Here is a 19,960-nt window from a genome sequence, read left to right as displayed (position 1 = left end):
AAAGCAGATGTTTGTGTTGGATGGCGAGAGAAAACAGCGTATTTGATGCCAACCCAATCACCATCTCATGCCAGGCAACAGCTGCCCAAATACATTTCAGCCAAAGTCTGGCAAAGAGAGTCAGGGGTGATCAGATCAGCTTTAACTCACTTTTGCTTTCTTTTCTCATGTTCTTTAAGCTCTCATATAATTCGTTTTTTTGTAAACATCAAAGTCGCTTAGTTTGGGGACTTGCCTGTTTGTTTTCCTACATCATCTCAGACAAGTGAGATTATTCAAGGATATTTTATATTTGCAAGTCTTGAAGCTGAAGGTGAACCGGACACTGATAAATGTAAAACACACATGAGTTTGTCTTCTTGTCTGTACTGCTGTGTGTAGCCAGTGCTCACTGTGCTTTCACCTTTGAAGAGAGATGGGAATCAGCAGAGAGGACAAAAAGAAAAGGAGCCGTAGACTAACCCAGATTTTTCGCTGGCCATGGTAAAAATATAACAATGTATGCGCATACATAGACCCAAGAACAAGGACAGTTCATTTAACTCTCTCCTGCCTCTCCACCCAACTGATACGAGCCATTCATCATCGCCCACCTTCATATCTTGTGTGCTGCAAGGAAAGGATAGTGTGTGTGTCTGTATGTAGGTGTGTGTATGTGTGTCTGTGCAAACAGATTAAAGATAAACATCTTCTACGTAGCTCACATGTCTTGATCTCGTAGCAGAATTCCCCAGCATTTGTGAATTTCAGACTACGAGGAATATAGTTTGTGTCCAGTGAACACTCAGAGTGTGCTGCCCTCTACTGCTCTATTTGTGAACATCTGGGCTCAGAACATCTGCTGTTACCAATACACACCAAGTCTGCTTCAGAATGCTGCAAATGTACTCAAATCAAATACATGCAGAAGAACTCGAACGGTTTGGTGCCCTGTGTTAACATTTAGTTTAAATATCAAATATAATTACTACTAATATTTTGTAATTCTTTCTGATCTCAAACACAGTATTGTTTTCAGAGCATTACTGTATTACATAACACGACCAAGTTAAAAGATGGGGAACTGTGAATGGTTTACTGGATGTAAAAAATATTCATCCAAGCTGCTGGTAATTGCATCCTCACAACTTTAATTACACAGCACATGCATGGCTCTAATATAATTTTTGCACTAAGATACAAGCTCATATTCAAAACAGATATACCTGAGATGATGCTTAGATGAAAGGCTCACATACAGCGCACTAATTGTGGCTCTCCATATGTTGTTCTGCGTAATGAGAAAGCATGCGCCTGAGAAAAGAGCTTTTGTTGTCACGATGCAGGAAGACTTCTAATCCCGAATTATCATCGGCTCATTTGTCATCTCTAATTTAGTGGAGGTGGAGTGGGGGGAATCAAAGGAGGCAAGTAATGAGGACCCCAGTAGCCACCAAAGGTAACCGTGGTTACGTGTGGTGCATTAATGTATGTAATCTGTTACTGTGTCTGCGACAAGGACATGTAGTGTGCTAATTAAAGAAACCTTCCTCTGCTCCTCCCGTAGACACAGGTCATGTCTCATTAAAGACAGTCTCAATGCATAGGGAGTCATTCATTACTGGCTATTTGGAGGAAAAAGGAGGGCAGAGGGAATCCCTGTATGCACAAACATTACATGGCATGCAAACCTGCCGGGTATTTCTTTACTGCAGAACACTGTGATGGGATTATAGACAACCAGACTTGCAAGCACTATGACAAGTTATGAACAGGTGCACTTACTTACAAATAAATAATTTTTTTTAAAAAAGCACCCATGGCATTATCTTGAAGGCATCCTTGCTTCAGTTCTTGTGCCTCAAACCTTTGCTTGATATTGCACATTACAAAGGCAGAATAAAAATAATACTTGTTTAACAAAGAAAATAGTAAAACTGCATTTGTTCAAAAAAACAATAAATTTTATTTCTGAAATGTGGGGGTATTCACAAGGGGGGAAAAACATACCAGATTAATATCATTTACATTACTAAATACAAAAAATATATATAATTGAAAAAAAAATAAACCACATCTTCAAAATGCTTTTATTTCGGACACACCAGTTAAAAAAATAAAAATAAACTGCTGAGCTTACTCCTCGGACAATGGTAGGACAAAGACACACCAGTCCTGCTTTATTGAGAAAAGGCGACGCATTGCCGTACATCAGGTTGTCAGATACCTACATGGATGTTTAGTGCACAGGGATACTCATACAGCGACCTTCAAAAAGGTAATGCTCCGACAGAAAGGCTTGTCTGCAGCTATAAAAAAACAAAAAAAACAAAAAAAAAAACGCTTTTTAGTGGCTCCAGTAATACTGCAATCCAACCCTGGGGAATGTTACTTTGTTCCCAAAGGCTGTACTACAAGCCCCTCTGGACAGAATGAACTACATGTCCCAACATTCTTTAATGTCACGTCCAACAGTCCGTGATACATAAAAGAAAGACAAATAAAAAGCAAGACTGACAAAGTAAGAAATATGGAAATCTGGAGCATTCACAGGTGTCACTATTTTTCTGCTTCCTCCTTGTGGTCATGGCAAAAAAAAAAAAAAGGTCACAGACACACAAAACCAAAACGATCTTTTCCTTGCCTGACCTTATCTCATGACAAAGTTCTCTCATGATTTTGAGATAATAAACTTTGTCTTCTTGTGATTAATTCTGACATTAACCCAACTATATTCTCATTATAATTAGAAAAGAGTAATTTAGATTCCACACAACTAAGGCAATCTCCACCTAATATGTCTTCATGTTCAAGTGGTGTCATGGAACTGATAACTGTCACAGGTGAACCTTTACTCTTTGTAGATAATATAGTGACATTGGATGGGCTCTTTTGGTTGCAGTTGCATTATTTTAAAATAATAATGCTTCTTAAATTCCTATATACAATAAAACCTCTCATTTAACAGGGGTGCTTGTTATAGATGACTTCAGATAATGTTACCTAATGGTCATGAGAAAATAGGTGGGTTATGTCATGTCACCACACAGCGACAAGAGATTATTGCTCATAAAATAGTCTATTGTATGATCAGGAGAAAAAAAAAACAATGAGGAAAAATGAACACCAGAAAGCAACAACACTCAGCAAGATATTAATAATCAAGTATGTTTCGAAAGTTTTTATCTGCACCTGGAACTGGATGTGTATCTCAATGCACATACTGCACTAAGAGTTGATGTTTTTTTCACCCAGTGTGGTCTCTGATGAAAAATTAGCAAATAGTCTTCCAACATTCCCTGTCTTGGAGCGCTATGAAATCCTTTAAAAGTGTAGGACCAACTCTAAAACATAATCACCTGTTCTACAGCCAGACTCCACTACATTTAACTGAAATCTATTGAAAGCATTTTTAAATACCCTATTATCTACATAAGGGTGGAAAACAGCCTACTCAGGCAAGTTTACACCCATTGGTTCTACAGTACAGCCCCCCCGTAAAGGAGACCCTGTCTGAATATGAAAGCATATGAGCAGTCCGAGACAAGTGCAAATCCTCCCTGAGACTGGTCCATGTACTTACACAGACATGTGATTCAGCATTATACAACCATAGTACCCTACTAGAAGACTAAACAAGTCACACTGACCGGCCTACAAATTATGTTCGGTGCCACATCTGCGGCTCCACTGTTTCCATACAACATTTAAGACAAAACACATCATCAATCAGTCACAATAAGGCTCTCAGAGCAGCACGTAAACCAGACTGGTCAGAAACTAAGTGGATCAAGAAAATGTTTTAAGTTGATCGCACAGTTGTTATTGCTAAAATGATTATCAAGTTGATTTTTTTTTGAACAATGAACCGCCCCCAGATACCTGACCAGGTGCTGGTCTTCACCCACAGATCTGTAGAGCTCTGAGGTACCGCAGTAACTGGAGATGGGTGGGGAAGCGCTGAGTGAAGTGATTCAGCACGTGATGCTCTGACATGCTTCAGGGTATCCGTCCTCAGGTGGCTGACAGACGGACATTATGCCATCATGTGTCTCTGAGGTGACCTCGGCTCTGCAGGCTCTGGAAGTGGGCCTCCTTCAGGATGCGGTTGATCTGCAGGTACGACACTGGGTTCGTAGGGCCAAACGACTCTGAAGACTTGCCGGTGCTAAGGGGACTGCAGGGGCCAACAGCACACTGACTGCTACAGCTCCCAGCTGCATGTTCTGGACTGCTGATGCTGCTGCTGCTCTCACTGTTCGATGACTGAAATGCAGATATCAACATCAGTAGTGTCTCACCAAGATATGAATTTCAAAATTCAAGGGTTCCACAATAATAATATAAGCACCAATACACACACTAAAGTGGCTTTCAAGTTAGATATCCCATATTGTGCTCTTTTCAGCAAATAAATGAAAATCTGTCACGTTCCCAAAATGTGTCATTCAATTTTGTAGCCAAAATACTGCAAAAATGGTTAATTTTAAAATGGCTGTGTAAGCTCTGGTTTTTGCTGTGATCTCAATGGACTCTTTCGGTGTCTGCAGCTTTAAATGCAGCTGCTATCCACAGGAAGACTCTTTCTGCATCTATGATTGACAGCATGTTGCTGAACAAATGACAGGCACAGATACGACTGTGTGTTTGAAACCAAGACTTTCTGTTTTCTGTTTGCTTTCTCTCTCACCGATCATTGTATCTGTTGAATTTGTGTTGTTTTTAACTCACCGTATGGAGAGCTTGTCAGACAATGTTACGGTTATTAAATCTGTAGTTTTATATGCATAACACAACATATTTGCACACCGAAAGCAGGAGAGAAGTACACGAATGTAAACAGTGGCTGAGCTAAGGGTGCAAGGGTAGATCAAGTCAGTGTTTGTGAATTTATCTGAGCAAGTTCACATGAAAGAGACAGAACTGGCAACAGAAGACCAAATCACAAACATGGATGAGTGTACTGGCATTACAGTGGCATAGTCTACAGAAGAAGATATTATTAGAGAAATACAAAGACTGTACACTCAAAGTACAGACTGAAAATAACAACTGCAGTAACTAAAGCACAAGGGAACACAATCACAGATGGTGTGAATGTTAACAGGCTTAGCAATATCACTTCCAAAATACTAGGGCATGAGTAGATCTGACTATGATTAGTACATTCTATTAAATGGACATGTTTTCAGACAGTTTCATTGCTTCAGCTGCAACCCTGAAGTGATGAACTCTATGAGAGCAAGTAAAAAATGAAGATAAAAGCAATGTCCAAACTCCAAAGCAATAAATACCCTGACTCTCATGTAACATACAAGGTTACATGTATGTGTGTACAACGTTACGTATTTCTCACAAGAACAGCAAACTAAAATCCTAAACCAATATGAGAAGATTAAAATGTAATCTTGGCTAGAAACAGCACAAAATCTGCAGCCAAAGTCACAAAGAAACAAAAAAAACAAAAACAAAACACAGATTGTGTGAAAGTGTACTTAAAATGCTTATCAGTATCACCGTCCCTTTACTGTATGTATGAGTTACGTAGATGTAGGTTTATTATTCATGATTCAAGAGTCAGTTTAATTACTTACAAATGAAAAGATTTTAATAATAAAATCACTGATGCTATCATTTAATGCTATTCGTAAAAAGACAAACTATTTATAGACTAAATTATTCAGTAATAAAAATCATGATGATGTAGACGATGAATTCACGTAATCTCACGTTAAGTCTCATTTCTCTGGCTGAAAGACACCCTCAGTCTTATTCTTTTAGACGCTTAAACCGTTTTGAGAGCAAGCAAAGAACAAATGTAAACTCAGAAATCAAATTGATGAATGGGTTTACTGCCAATTACTGGGTCAAAAATCAGGCTTTAAGGCTTTAGTGTTTGGAGCAGTTTCTATATAGGATTATATCGCTGTACAAAATCAAATGGAACAATGAAATGGCTTTGAACTCACTTTAAGCTCTAATAACTCATATTTTCCCTTCTCACTATCGGTGCATTGAGCTATTTTGGATCTTCCAGGAATGCTGATGACCTTTTCCAAGAAAACTGAAGTGCCTTTATACATCTCTTATCTGGAACATAGCGTGCTCCTCAGCAGGTTAGCCGTTTCGCATAAGTTACCATGGAGATGTAAACCAGAAAAACTGAACCACCATCATAGTACCAAAAACCTACAGTTAAACCTGTAGTCACCATGATAACCTTAAATCCTGCTTCATAGTACAGGCCTTTGGTGAGTTTGCCCATCTTGTTTTATTTATTTACATTAGTGAGAAGCCTGACAAATTTTAGCAAGACAGTATGGACAAAAAGAGCCCCAGTCTGCTTTGAATCAAACTCCAGTGCGACTTGCTTATGATGTGACCACAAAGATAGTTATTTTAGTATGAATTCAAATTCTGAACTGCAATTCAGCCCATCTGTTCCTCTAAAACCTCCCCTCACTATTTTCCAGGAACATTGTCTTTAGTATAGCTCTGTCTAATATCATCTTTGATTTCAAGAAATACAACAAGTCAGATCATTTTCCCCCATAGAAGAATGACAATGAGGTGCAGCCAGACCATTCTGTACTGCAGAATAGGCTGGGCATTTGAAAATACCTTTCCCTTGACACTTGCCGTACCTCAGAGTCCCAGGCATCCCGGCCTGGCTCAGGAGAGAGAGGATGACCTCTGCTCTGCCTTTTGGCTTGGGGCACCAGGTGGCCACTCTCCTCATCACCACCACTGCGCTGTCGCTTCCTGTTTGGGTCCAAACAAAAATACATGTGCCATTAGTGAGCAAAGGAGAAACAGACTACACAACGGGTTCAACATTCTGTTAAAAAGAAAGTGGAAGCAACATCTGAGGTCAGAGTTACAAAAACATCTGGTGAAGAATTAGGTTTGTAAGCAAATACAGGCATTATTCTTTTTTATGTGCTCCTGCCACAGTATAAAAATCATGTTATTCTAGCTTGACATGTGAAGTCATTACATAATGCTGCACACTGACTGCCATTACTGTATGCAAAGCAAGACAGTTAGCTGTATTATAAGCATTACAACAAAGAGCACAAGGAAAGCCAATTACACAACTGTGAAATTTGTACCGTTATCGTTGATGTGACCTGTGTACGACCAGTCTCTGCTGGGGAGCGTGAATCCCGAAAAAATGTTAGCATAATGAACCCTTTTCAAATATCGACTCCGAGCAGTTAAAAACGGTCACACAACAAGCATAATTTCATTACACAGTGTTACATGCGGTGCCACAGCCGTCGCTCACCTGTTTTCAGTCAACATATGATGACACTTAATCAATCCAGAAGACCTTTCTTTGTGTTTTGCTCAGACCAGTCAAAAGGATCCGACTGGTTGACGGTATCGACTTGTAGCTTGTTTCCTGTCAGTCAATGGCCTATTACCTCAGTTAAGCTAACCTTGCCTGGCTAGCTAATTACGCTGAATAACGGTATGATACTATTATCCATTTTCGCAGCTCCAACGATATAATCAGCTAAAGCAATAAACAACACAGACAAGTGTAGGCGCCGTTAATTGTCTATGAAACTGTATAGAGATCGGTCGTTGACGAACACGTTATCAAGCCAGTACCAAGTGCTTTATCATTGGTACAAGCTAATGCTAACGTCACGATAAGCTAACGCTAACCCTCTTATCTAATGTTCTTAATTTACCGACTACGGCACATAATACAAAAACTGAGTGATTTCTTGCATACGAAACGAACAATCTTCGCAATGTAGTCCAATTAAAATAACTTGGGTTTTAGCTCTAGCTAGCTAGCGATAGTAGCTTCAGATACCGCGACAGTTGTGTTTACATGACACTGCGGCTGCGCAGACTCCAGTAATGGTGCTTTGTAAGCCTGTCGGGAAATATTTATGCTCTGTGCTTGTGTTTGTAAGATTTAAAGTAAAAATTTCTGCAGTGACCAGAGATAAAAATGGTAATAAATGCGATGACTATGATGCCCATAACGGCTACCTAACTGAAATATTCTTACTTTTTTGTAAGCTCTCCAGGTCAACTGGAAATAATACGGCGACTTCCGAGTAGCACTTGAAGGCGACATAAAATAACGAAATAACAGTGTGGTACATTATGCAGTGCAGTGCAAGAAGGTTTATGACTAATTTAAGTTACATAACAGAAATGTAAATTAATTTTAGTCATAAAAATATAACTGGCCTTCATCTGACAGTTCACATATAACAGTCAATTGCATGACACAAATTTGATTTCCACCAAGGATGTCGCTGTTTATAGAACTGTTTTCTTCCACACATAGCCTGATGCAGTATGCGTCAGAGGGCTTTAAATCCCAAACAACAAAAATAGATTTAAAAAAAGAGAAGACAGTAGTGTGCAAGCATCTGCCCATTAAACCACTCTGGGTATTTATTATCGGAGTTCAGAACAGGACTTTAGGGATAGCATTGTTTAGTGTATATATCATTGCAGTTTGTGATACGGTAAACTAACAAACAAATTAAAATCAATCTGACTAAAAGATCTGACATCTTCACAACCCGGAAGCTACACCCTGTAGTGCAGCCTGCCTGTCCAGCCAATAGTGTAAAAAAAAAAAAAATAAAAAAAAAACGCCTCCGCCAATGACTCAAAGCGCAGGACGGAGGTGAGATTATCGGGGATTCTCAGCAGCAGCGGTCCTGTATGTATAAAGAGAAATAATCGCAATGGGCAGCACCGACTCAAAACTGAATTTCAGGAAGGCAGTGATCCAGCTCACGACCAAAACACAGGTACATGCGCTTCTATGAAGCAGAATAAAGCGTTACATAGACAGAAAGAGCCGGTGAGCGCACCGACGAGCATCACCGAGGAATAAACTGCCTCGTGTTGCACGCAGCCTTTTTACTTAACGTTTATTTATTTATTGCAGAATTTCACTGTTTATAACGTTGATACAGATTGATTGCACGGACCCTGCGTGTCGTATTTGTCACAAAGTGGATTAAATGATCGTCGACTCTTCGCTGCGTTTTGCTGTAAACCTTCGTTCAAGCTGTTCAGATTTTGATGATAATACAAATGATGGCGTAGAGCAGAAATCAAAGCTGATGACGCAGGTTTTTGGAAAATGACCACGTTTGCAGATGCGGCAGGTGCTTAAGTCAGTGTGCCAGATAATGCTTCCCCTCCTGCTGGAACAAGCAGTTGTGTTTACATTGTCATTACGCAGGCCTTTGGTGATGGATGTAATGTAAGACCCTACAGCCATGTGTGTATTAAGATAGAAATGGCAACATCATGTTAATGCAAGATCAGTCAGGCTTTTGTATCTGAACTGTGGCTTGGATAAAAATGCTTAATTTGGCTCATAATGGAAGTGAAATGTAAACATGTTTTCTACAGCCAGTGGAAGCCACAGACGATGCTTTCTGGGATCAGTTCTGGGCAGACACCACCACCACGGTCCAGGATGTTTTTGCACTGGTGCCAGCTGCAGAGATAAGAGCTGTTCGAGAGGAGTCCCCCTCAAATTTAGCAACTCTGTGTTATAAGGTACACGCTGACTGCACAGTTAATGCTTCTGTGCAATACAAATGTGTTTATGAGATGGGCATGTTTACATTAAAGTCACGTTATGGAGTAATGTTTTGCAGGATTTTGTTCTTTAGGACCCTGCACGGGCTCTCAGATGTGGGAATAAATGAGCCAACTCCCCTTCCTTTCCCTTTGCTTCCCGTCTCTTGCACCCAGCTTCCGTTTGAAACTGCCTATCAGAAAGAAAACAGACTTACTGGGCCTTGCAGAATAATTAAATAAAGAGGAGGAGACGAGTGCCCTTGAAGTTGAGTTTGTTACCTATTTTAGGCTTTGGCTGCAGCGGGCTGTAGATGAAATGCAGATTATGAATCATCAAGTAAGTCTTTGTTAGAGGCCCAAAACAAAATCACATCCCATCTGACAAACTGTTTCTATTATTAAATAAAACAAACAGTAGATACACTGTAGAGTGTACTTTCCTGTTTTAAAAAAAATGTGAAGTGAAGCATACACAGATTTTAAAGTGCTGCAGTTTATCAGTAAGACTGTACTGCACACTGTTTCTTGTTTTTTGGACCCACACCACAGTACTCTTAATGACTAACCTTGTTCCTATATTATATTTTTTTTCCTCCAAAACCAAAATAGTTAATATCCAGTTGATTCAATATTAAAAAATAATTATGATACCACAGACAGGCAATAAATTAAAAGAGACAACTTGAACCCCTGTAATGACTGCCTCCGGTTAGCCGCCATGTTTAGGTGCACTTGCCACTGCAAATCAATACTAAGTTATTCGCCTTTATCCTATGATGAAACACTTCTGTCCTGCTGGGAATGGTTGTTTCCAGGCCTTCATCCATAGGGTACAAGGAGTCACTAAATCATTTGATGACAGTTAGGTGAATCATACACTGTGATCTTCATAGTCACTGGATCTCAACCCAAGACACCAAATCAGGGAATGCTTTGGAATTTGTCACTTGTTTATGAATTGATATTCATTGTCCTCATTTACAAAGAATCTGATGTTTAAAAATGGTGTTCCTCTAATTTTTGATAGAAAAATATCCTGGAAACTTGATGTTTTGCTAAGGTATGATATGTGCACATTCAGGATGTAATGCTTCAGTGATCAAAAGAGAGAGCTAGCAGCAATGCTACTAAACAAAATGAGATATTTTAATTGAAGGTAATACACAATCTCAAACGTTTCCACACCAGCAGTACATTTCCAAACCCAACACACTTCAGCCATGTTTCCTGATCTGCAGGCTGTGGAGAAGCTGGTTCAGGGGGCCGAGTCTGGCTGTCCTTCTGAGAGGGAGAAGCAAGTAATCCTGAACTGCACTCGCATCCTGACCCGCATCCTTCCTTATATATTTGAGGACCAGGACTGGAGAGGATTCTTCTGGTCAACAGTGCCTGGTGCTGGGCATGCCGGGGTAAGTGTACATAGGAAAGACAAGCTTATTAAGAGACAAATTTAAAATATGTGTACACATAATCACCATAACAGCCTCTTTAGCCACTCTAAATAGTGATTATTGCTGTTTATTGCTACAAAAATGTGATAGATCAGCTACAAAAATGCAATTTCTCATCAAGCCTTTCTGATTATTACTCAGTTACACAAATAAGGTTTAAATACCCTCTCTAATGAAAATTAAGTCCACATGGAGGTTTTGTTAAAACATATCATGAGTAAAATAAGCAGTCAACACAATGACTGAGCATTTTCACCTCAAAACTGCAATGAGTTGTAAAACACGGATTCAGACAGCTGGAGTTACATTCGCAACTAACTTAAAAAGCCAAATCTATATGTTTATGGCTAAAAATCTCCATACTCCAAGCGATATTAAGGTTTAAAGGACAAAAAAACAATAACATCTAATTATGTAGTTTTGATACACAGACATTAGTTTTTCGGGTTGTAATCAATGACTGGAGAGGAACTTTAGTCACAGCATTGAGACTCTAACCCTAAAGTTTTCCTGACCATCAAAGTTTATTCATTCCAGCTATAAGGCCGTGTATTTTCCTCCTTCCCTGTGGAGCAGAAAGTATAATACAGCAAGTTAATTTTAGACATTGTTAAGTTATTTCTCATGAGGGCTCTTTTACATATTGTACAGTTCCTTTTAATGGACAGTAGAGAATATTTAATCTAACCTCACATGTCCATTTTCAGACAGATGAGCTGGATGATGATGATGGAGCACGGCCACTGGCCGAGTCACTGCTCCTGGCCGTTGCCGACCTCCTGTTCTGCCCTGACTTCACTGTGCATAGTCATAAGAGAGGCCCTGTGAGTATGTGACCTGATGCGGTGCAGTTCACTGTCACTCATTTGTCATCTTACCACCGTCAGCAAATGTAATTATTGCTTAGCACATTAGCAAACAGTGGAACATGAAAATGTCACCATTTTCCTGGCTTCACTCTAATTTGTTGTTAGATATGTGTTTTTTTCCTTCGCTGCTTCCTTCTTTACGATCTGAAGTTGCTCAACTAACTTGCCACTCCAGTTTCTCTAAAGAGAAACAAACAAACAAAGAGATTATGGTGAATGATACGCTGTCAGTCACAAAAGGAAGAAGTCTTCATACCTCATGACTGAGGAAGAAGGAGTGTCGCACACCTGGCTGCAAAGTTTGAGCTCACAATAAATTCTCTGTATTATTTCCTTGTCATTGTGATATTTCCACACTAAACGTCTTCATAAAAATGACAGCATTAGGTGTTAGTTGCTTGCAACACACTATCAGAGGGGTATAAGAGTTCATATTCCATTTCTTACAAAGAGCTAGCATTGTTTCCCATGACAGCAATCTTTCCATGATGTACGCTTGATTTTTAGTTACGCAATAACAGATGTAGTTAGACAAAGACCCATTTATGTAGTTTAATTAATCAACTAGTGACGAAGTTCAATGCTCCGCTGTGAGTGACATTATTTGATTTGTTTTTTTGCCACTATATCCAGGACTCCATAGAAAACATGCAGTCTATAGACAGCTGTGAATACATCTGGGAGTCAGGGGTGGGATTTGCTCAATCCCCCCCTCTTAACTACATCCATGACCTGAATAGGTAAGTCAGACAGTTTTATGCACCTGTGCCTTGCAACATATGCATCACAGAATTTTTCTTACTTTTTCTTTTTTTTTTTCTGTCAATCTTGATCTTTTATTTTCACCTCCAGGACAGAATTGCTGAGATTGTTACTGACTTGCTTCTCTGAGGCCATGTACCTGCCTCCTTCATCAGACAACAATGTCCTCAACCCCTGGGTGACATTCTTCTGCTCCACAGAAAACAGGTAAAATGCTAATTTAGGAACATTCACACGTATATGGACAAACACACACGTGTATATGTGATAATGTGCTCCATTCAACTGTCAGGTGAATGTCTATGAGACTTTTTAGATGCCACAAGAAATCTTCAATATGTAACCTTACATTAATCCTCTAAACTACAATCCCTACCAGTGGATTGAAAGGTATGTTGTCATTTAAAAAAACGCCAAAAATGGTGCCAGAAACTGTCATTCTACCAGAAAACAAAACAGAATGTAAACTTAAAATCTTGACATTTTATCAGTCCATCCATCATCCATTCAACCATTCACAGCTTAATCCACATTAGGCTCGCAGGGGGCTGGAGTGTATCCCAGCTGACTCGGGTGAAGGTAGGGGATGCCCTGGACAGGTCATCAGTCCGTCACAGGGCTACACATAGAGACAAAAAGCACACTCACATTCACAACTACAGACAATTTAGAATCACCAATTAACCTGAGTTTGTTTTTGGACTGTGGGGGGAAGCCAGAGTACCCGGAGAAAACCCATGTTGCACAGTCAGAACATGCAAACTTCATGCAGAAAGCTCCCAGGCCCAGACCGGGACATGATCCAGGTATCTTTTAGCTGCAAGGCAACAGTGCTAACCACCGAGTCACTTTGCAGCCCTAATATTTTATCTGAATTACTTTATTCTACATGTCTTAATTAGAAAATGTGCCAACAATATACTATTTACTCTCACCAGATTCTGTAAAAATGAAAAATTCCATGCTCCTCTGCATAACTACACAGCTATTAATGACTCCGCTGCAACCAAATGTTTCTTGACAAAAATGTTTTTGGCTACACTTGCCTAAACAACAGGCTGTGCTTATAAAGAGCAGATAGGAGACAATGATGGAAACAAATAAATATATCTTTGTTTCTTTTCTTTTTTAAATGATTTAAGACATCAGAACTGTGTCAAAAGGATATTTATGAGTTCTCTCTTCTTCTATTCATGATTGGGCTGTTTTCATAGAGGTGACTAAAATTGTGACATGAGCAAAAATCACACAGAAACACGAGGGGTGTTATGCTCAAACAGAACACCTCTTGGTCGAGTTCAGCCGTGAACAAAAACGACTGCATCTAATTGTCTTCATCGGTGGTGTTATCGTGGAAATTGATAATGGCTCATTTGTCACTGAGATTTGCATGAACTTTCCAAAATCAAAGTTTACTTGCGGACCTTCGAATACTGTTTACAAAGTCGACCTTTTTGGTTCTTAGGATCTTTCTGCTTCCACATTATATTACATTCATGTAGACAATATGTATAAATGTATCTCTGTTTTTTATTATAATTTTGCAACACAATATCGAACATCTCATTACAAACTCTAGTGTTTCATAATTCTTTAAAAAGCCCTTTTATGTACTACACTCATTTTGAAGACTCTTTGGGTAACACATGACTCACTAATACAGTCTTTGTGTATTTGTTTCTAGACATGCTCTGCCTCTGTTCACGTCCCTGCTGAATGTGGTATGCGCCTATGATCCAGTGGGATACGGCATCCCGTACAACCACCTGCTTTTCTCTGACTACCGGGAGCAGCTGGTGGAGCAGGCTGTGCAGATCCTCATTGTGACACTGGAGCACGATGGAGGGGTCCCCCATCGTCCAGCCTCTCCATCCAGCATGGAGGAACAAGAGGTACGTCAAGGCAAAGATGAAGAAATCCATCTGGTGAAGATGTGGCACGTTTTTGCTATCATTCAAATAAATAATATTTTCTTTGTGCAGTCTGCAGGCCCTGAGAACCTGTTTGTGAATTATTTGTCAAGGATTCACAGAGAGGAGGTATGCTTACCGTTGTTTCAGTTAAATAAAAACGCAAATGAAGATCATTCCTGTCAAGATCACTTTTCCAAAGCTATGTTTGTGCTTTCCCACTGGCAGGATTTTGACTTTGTCCTAAAGGGCCTAGCTCGTCTCCTAACCAACCCTTTGACTCAGACATACCTACCGAACTCCACCAAGAAGATCCAGTTTCACCAGGAACTGCTGGTGCTTTTCTGGAAACTCTGTGACTTCAATAAGGTTGGAAAGACATAAAATGAAGCATTTCTTTACTCAGGTGAGACATTAGACAGATCTGTGCTCACAATCCATTTTGTGTTCCCATCACAGAAGTTCCTGTTTTTTGTCCTGAAGAGCAGTGACGTTCTGGATATTCTGGTTCCTATACTTTACTACCTAAATGATGCAAGAGCTGACCAATGTGAGCCTCCTCAGATGCTTCATTGCACATGAAAAACCTCAACTAGACATACAGAAAAAATAACTCGTTTTTTTTTTTTAATTCCGTACTGCAGCACGTGTTGGACTCATGCACATTGGGGTCTTCATTTTGCTGCTGTTGAGTGGAGAGAGAAACTTTGGTGTACGCTTGAATAAGCCGTATTCCATCCATGTGCCGATGGACATCCCGGTGTTCACAGGGACTCATGCCGACCTGCTTATAGTGGTGAGACTGACACTCCTGCTACACTGCTAAAACTGCAGCAATCTTGATTACCGCTCTATGAAAAGACAGTCAAGTCTCATAGCTGTCACTGTGTTTGTTTTCTAGGTGTTTCACAAGATAATCACTACAGGCCATCAGCGTCTCCAGCCTCTCTTTGACTGCCTTCTCACCATTGTTGTAAATGGTAAATAGCTTTGGTGCCATCTGTTGGGCAATATGTGTATTTTATTTGCAACAGTAACATGTAAATGCTCTTCTGTGCCATTAGAAATAATTCTCACTTTTTATGTTCTGGTGAAAATTACAATAACTTTTAATGTGTGTTTTGTTGCATTCTTAAGATTTCTTCTGCTTCTTGTTCAGTTTCCCCTTATTTAAAGAGCCTGTCCATGGTAGCTGCTAATAAACTGCTCCACCTGCTGGAGGCCTTCTCCACTTGCTGGTTCCTCTTCTCTGCAGCCCAGAACCACCACCTTGTTTTTTTCCTTCTCGAGGCTTTCAACAACATTATCCAGTACCAGTTTGATGGTGAGGAAAAAAAGCTGGAGAAACCCTGTGCTTGTATGGAATTAAATGGATTTTGTTTTGACATGTTTGCCCGTCCCTCTTTCTCTCACTGCCAGGAAACTGCAACCTGGTGTATGCCATAATCCGCAAACGTAATGTGTTCCACCAGCTGGCCAACCTGCCCTCTGATCCCACTTCCATCCAGAAGGCTTTGCAGAGGAAGAAAAAGTCACCAGATGTCATTTCACGTACAAGCTCCCAAGAGACTGTGTCCATGGAGGGCTCACACCCTGCAGTGCCAGCAGAGCCTGGTACACTAAAGGCTAGTCTGGTCGCTATCCCAGGTACTGCCATTTAGATCCAACTGTACTTTTCACATTTTGTAATTAGAGTCCCATGTATTCACTGTGAAATACGCATGCCACACATAACACATACATACAGTGCAATGATGAAGATGATTTAGAATTGACATCCTGTATTTGTTTTGTCCATTATTTTTGGGATAGGTTGAAAAAAATGAATACAATACAATAACTTTATTAATCCCTGAAGAGAAATTCAATTGTCTGGTCTCATCTGTTTACTTTTGAATTAAATAGTCTGATTGCTAGTGAACTAATGGCCGACTTCTCAAAAACTAGCTGTTGCAGCAGAAAATCTCAAAGAATTTTTTGAGAAAAAGTACCTTTTTGGACCATTTTCAGCTGCAGATTTGAAAAATATCGAGTATGTCCAGGCACATCAGTGTAGTCATTCTTAATCAATGTCCTCTGCTTTATTGTTTCCTGCAGGAATTGATAAACTAACGGAGAAGTCCCAGGTATCGGAGGATGGCACCATGGTGTCAGTCCCAAAGACAGACTCCCCACACACAGCCCAGTCAGACCAAAGTGCTGCCGCTGGGACCAGTGACACTGAGTCAAACTCAGGCAGAGACAATGAAGTAAGTGTGTCTTGACTGTGTAAATGAGTTTGTATAAATGTGCTCTATATGCATATTTATAATCTATTTCTTGACATCATCAGGATGTTTTCTACACTGAAGCAGAAATGGAGAGAAGACGTTTGTCAAGCGCGTCTTCAACGTCCTTCTGGGCTCCCACACCAGAATGGGTCAGTAAACTCTTTCACCCTCAGCCTGTTCTTCAGTTTTTAATGGATGTTGAATGCTTACCAAAATGAGCACTTCATTCAGATTTACTGTTTTTGTCCTAGGTCCTCTCTTGGAAGTGTAAGCTACCCCTACAGACTATCATGCGTCTCCTACAAGTGCTAGTTCCCCAAGTGGAAAAGATCTGCATCGACAAGTATGTAAACTCTTCTTTTTTTAGTCAGCATGTAATATACTAGCTCTTATGTAATATCACAAATGGTGCTGAAATGTGCTCTTTGATTCACTACAGGGGTCTGACAGATGAATCAGAGATCCTGAAGTTCCTTCAGCATGGCACACTAGTGGGTCTGCTGCCAGTTCCTCATCCCATCCTCATCAGAAAGTATCAGGCCAACGCGGGCACTGCCATGTGGTTTCGCACCTATATGTGGGGTGTTGTTTATTTGCGGTGAGTCAGGCGTATTATGTCAGGCATTATGGAGACTGACATCTTTTCACACTGACTGAAACCTGTGTATTTTGTTTTGTTTTTCTAGCAATGTGGACCCTCCTATCTGGTACGACACCGATGTCCGCCTTTTTGAAATCCAGAGGATGTAGACAGAAGACTTTGTGACTGAAAATGAGATTGTTCTCAGTCTAGGGTTACTCTTCCCTTCAGTATCTGCTGGTTTCCTGGTAAACCTCACTGTGTTTCAAGTTCCTCGTGATCATAAAGCTTGCCCCTTACACCACCCACTTTGGTTGGAGAGTCATTCAGACGAGTGAGGTAGAAATTCCTCTCTGATTAAGATGGAAGATGTTTGAGTCATCAATATTGTCCGTAAACGACTGTGTTTGCACATTTCTTCAGACCACAGAATGTCTGTCAAAGCACTGCGACAACCGGAGCATTCACTAAAGGCTCAGGCTCTTTTCTTGACAGCATAGACGTCAAAGAGGAAATACTGTTTAACTTTTCAGTCAGATGTGTCATAGAAGATATGAGGCTTTCCAACAAAAGGCTTGTATCATATCTTGGTTGGCACAGTATTAGTGTTTTAAGCTATTTGTTGTACTTGCTATGCTTTAAAGTGAACTTGCACCTTTTCAAATTGTCTAATATGGTTGTAGTTTATGTGATGATATTGGAGATAATAATAGACTATGTTTTTATGTAAATGACCAGGTTTCATTTTTGATCTGGCTCGCTCTGCCTAAAATACTTTATGCTGAAAATTGTATTTTCCTTAAAACCATCCTGAAAATATATATTGATATGCATCTGTGAATTCCATGTTGGTCACATTACTGAACAGTGTTCTTTATATAAATATATTCAACGTTTTTAAGTAGTTCATAAAGAGCGACAGTGGTTCTCACAAGCACTAAAAGTCCGTTTTACTTCCTTGGTTAATGTAGACCATCAGATACATTTAATGAACTCCTGGCCCTACTGGATAGCATCAACATGTAAAGGTGGCATTTTTAATTTTCCCCAGTAGATGGCATCATGCTCCTTTTCACATTCAGTCTGGTAAAGGTTTGATATTTGGGCAAATTTACTTTGCTACAATTAAACACCAATGTACCTTTAGCTTCCCTACAGCAACTTATAGGCCCAATTTCGAGTTTCATACAAATGACAAGTGAGTGTTTTTAAAATCCAGTTTCAATATTTTTATTTTTTGTTGTTTTCTAAGGAGGAGAGGAGTTATGAGATGGTGAGCAGCAAAGGATAGGCTAATCAATATGTTCTGACAGAAATGCTGGATACTATTATCCACCAAGTCTAAGAACTATTCAAGTTAATCATTTTCAGTTAAGGTCACAGTTACCACTATTTATCACAGTCTATACTAGAAAGGTGAGAATTAGTTTCTACCGTAAATCTTATTTCATTGCTCAAGCATTTTCACGAATAAGCTTCATAAGAAACCGGCGCGACTACACGAGCACAATACACATTATGTGATTTCAAAATGAGATCATGCCGGACAATGCCACCCTGGGAATTTCACCCAGAGAATTACCTTCCTCTAACGCTGGAGGCACCCAAGTTCGTTTTACTTCAGGAGGCTGGAGACGTGGATCCAAATTCAAATGTTTTATTACAATTTTTTAAAAATGCACTTTTAAAAACCAATTAAACACCATTCACACGAGGGGCAAAGAAAAAGGAACAAAAGAAATCAAATCAGTTGCTAGGCCACCAGGTGGATGGGGCTAGTGAAGGGGAAGGAATCACCCCAAAATAATGTAAAAACACCCCAAGCATACGTGACATACTACACTCGTAACATGAACCAATTCCCCCAGAGCACAGCACACAAGGAGAGGGACACCAGCACCAACACCACCGGCCCTCAGCAACTGAAAAGGAAACAAAAACATATTACTGGGGGGGGGGGGGGGGAGCTATTAATACAACAAAATAAACTACAAAAACAGAACATACAAAAAGGGGCGGGATTCAAAGAAATTATATAAATTATACAAAACACTAAATGCCCCGAACAAAAATAGAAACAACCAATAAACAAAATAACGCAAATCAAAAAAATATAATTTCTCCAGTAATAAAATTAAAATGAAGCTTATTGGTGCATGCGGTAGGCTATACACGCAATGCACAAATAACGAATAAACCTGCAGACAGAGGAGCAGCGGTAGGAGACAACAGTGGAGACGAAGCAGCAGCGGTCCCAGTCAGGAGACATCAGCAGCGCGCACAAGCCTGTCAGTGGACACACACAGACACACACGAGGGAGGAGGAGAACCCATGCTGCTCAGCACGTTTCCACAGCCCGCAGCGGGTGACGCAGTAACTGAAGGCGCACAGACGGACGCGCCAACCGGGGACACACCAGTCGCACGGAAGTGACGCAGCTGTGAGCACAGAAAGAAACGGGAAGGGCCGCAGCTTAAATATTCAGCCATACTTCAATAATTGGTCAGCAGATGCACACATCAGGTGAAGCAGTACAACATTAACAGCTGTAATATACATGCT

The 19,960-nt window shown here is 40.1% G+C and overlaps 2 protein-coding genes and 1 long non-coding RNA gene across 3 annotated transcripts; 1 reads left to right on the top strand and 2 right to left on the bottom strand.

Annotated features, from left to right (window-relative positions):
• Nucleotides 1-1,921: 1,921 nt before the first annotated feature.
• LOC110962855 (uncharacterized) lies at nucleotides 1,922-7,856 on the bottom strand. The gene is made up of 3 exons (XM_022210915.2): nucleotides 7,268-7,856; nucleotides 6,624-6,741; nucleotides 1,922-4,245 (listed from the first exon to the last, which is right to left on the bottom strand). Exons 1-3 carry the CDS (start codon nucleotides 7,282-7,284, stop codon nucleotides 4,024-4,026), a joined length of 357 nt encoding a protein of 118 aa, XP_022066607.1. The 5' UTR covers nucleotides 7,285-7,856; the 3' UTR covers nucleotides 1,922-4,023.
• Nucleotides 7,857-8,603: 747 nt separating this feature from the next.
• hid1a (HID1 domain containing a) lies at nucleotides 8,604-18,238 on the top strand. Its single transcript, XM_022210919.2, has 19 exons — nucleotides 8,604-8,768; nucleotides 9,382-9,531; nucleotides 10,794-10,964; nucleotides 11,714-11,830; nucleotides 12,509-12,615; nucleotides 12,728-12,844; nucleotides 14,322-14,529; nucleotides 14,620-14,676; nucleotides 14,776-14,916; nucleotides 15,007-15,097; nucleotides 15,192-15,343; nucleotides 15,449-15,527; nucleotides 15,707-15,871; nucleotides 15,967-16,194; nucleotides 16,645-16,796; nucleotides 16,880-16,966; nucleotides 17,069-17,160; nucleotides 17,257-17,415; nucleotides 17,504-18,238. Exons 1-19 carry the CDS (start codon nucleotides 8,703-8,705, stop codon nucleotides 17,565-17,567), a joined length of 2,403 nt encoding a protein of 800 aa, XP_022066611.1. The 5' UTR covers nucleotides 8,604-8,702; the 3' UTR covers nucleotides 17,568-18,238.
• An 800-nt stretch (nucleotides 18,239-19,038) lies between these two features.
• LOC127531603 (uncharacterized) lies at nucleotides 19,039-19,811 on the bottom strand. Its single transcript, XR_007938738.1, has 2 exons — nucleotides 19,596-19,811; nucleotides 19,039-19,319 (listed from the first exon to the last, which is right to left on the bottom strand). It is a non-coding gene; the product is annotated as an uncharacterized LOC127531603 (long non-coding RNA).
• Nucleotides 19,812-19,960: the final 149 nt, after the last annotated feature.

Source organism: Acanthochromis polyacanthus, chromosome 21, assembly GCF_021347895.1.
Source record: "Acanthochromis polyacanthus isolate Apoly-LR-REF ecotype Palm Island chromosome 21, KAUST_Apoly_ChrSc, whole genome shotgun sequence".
In the NCBI taxonomy this organism is placed as follows: Eukaryota; Metazoa; Chordata; class Actinopteri; family Pomacentridae; genus Acanthochromis; species Acanthochromis polyacanthus.
Note: the sequence above shows the minus strand (reverse complement) of the source record. Positions and strands in the feature narration are given on the sequence as shown.

Coding starts and splice junctions, on each gene's coding strand:
- LOC110962855 (XM_022210915.2), bottom strand. Junction 4,246..6,623: donor GGGATGCCTGGGACTCTGAG/GTACGGCAAGTG, acceptor TCTGCATTTCAG/TCATCGAACAGTGAGAGCAG.
- hid1a (XM_022210919.2), top strand. CDS start 8,703: ATGGGCAGCACCGACTCAAAACTGAATTTCAGGAAGGCAGTGATCCAG. Junction 12,616..12,727: donor TACATCCATGACCTGAATAG/GTAAGTCAGACA, acceptor TTTCACCTCCAG/GACAGAATTGCTGAGATTGT. Junction 17,416..17,503: donor TGGGGTGTTGTTTATTTGCG/GTGAGTCAGGCG, acceptor TTGTTTTTCTAG/CAATGTGGACCCTCCTATCT.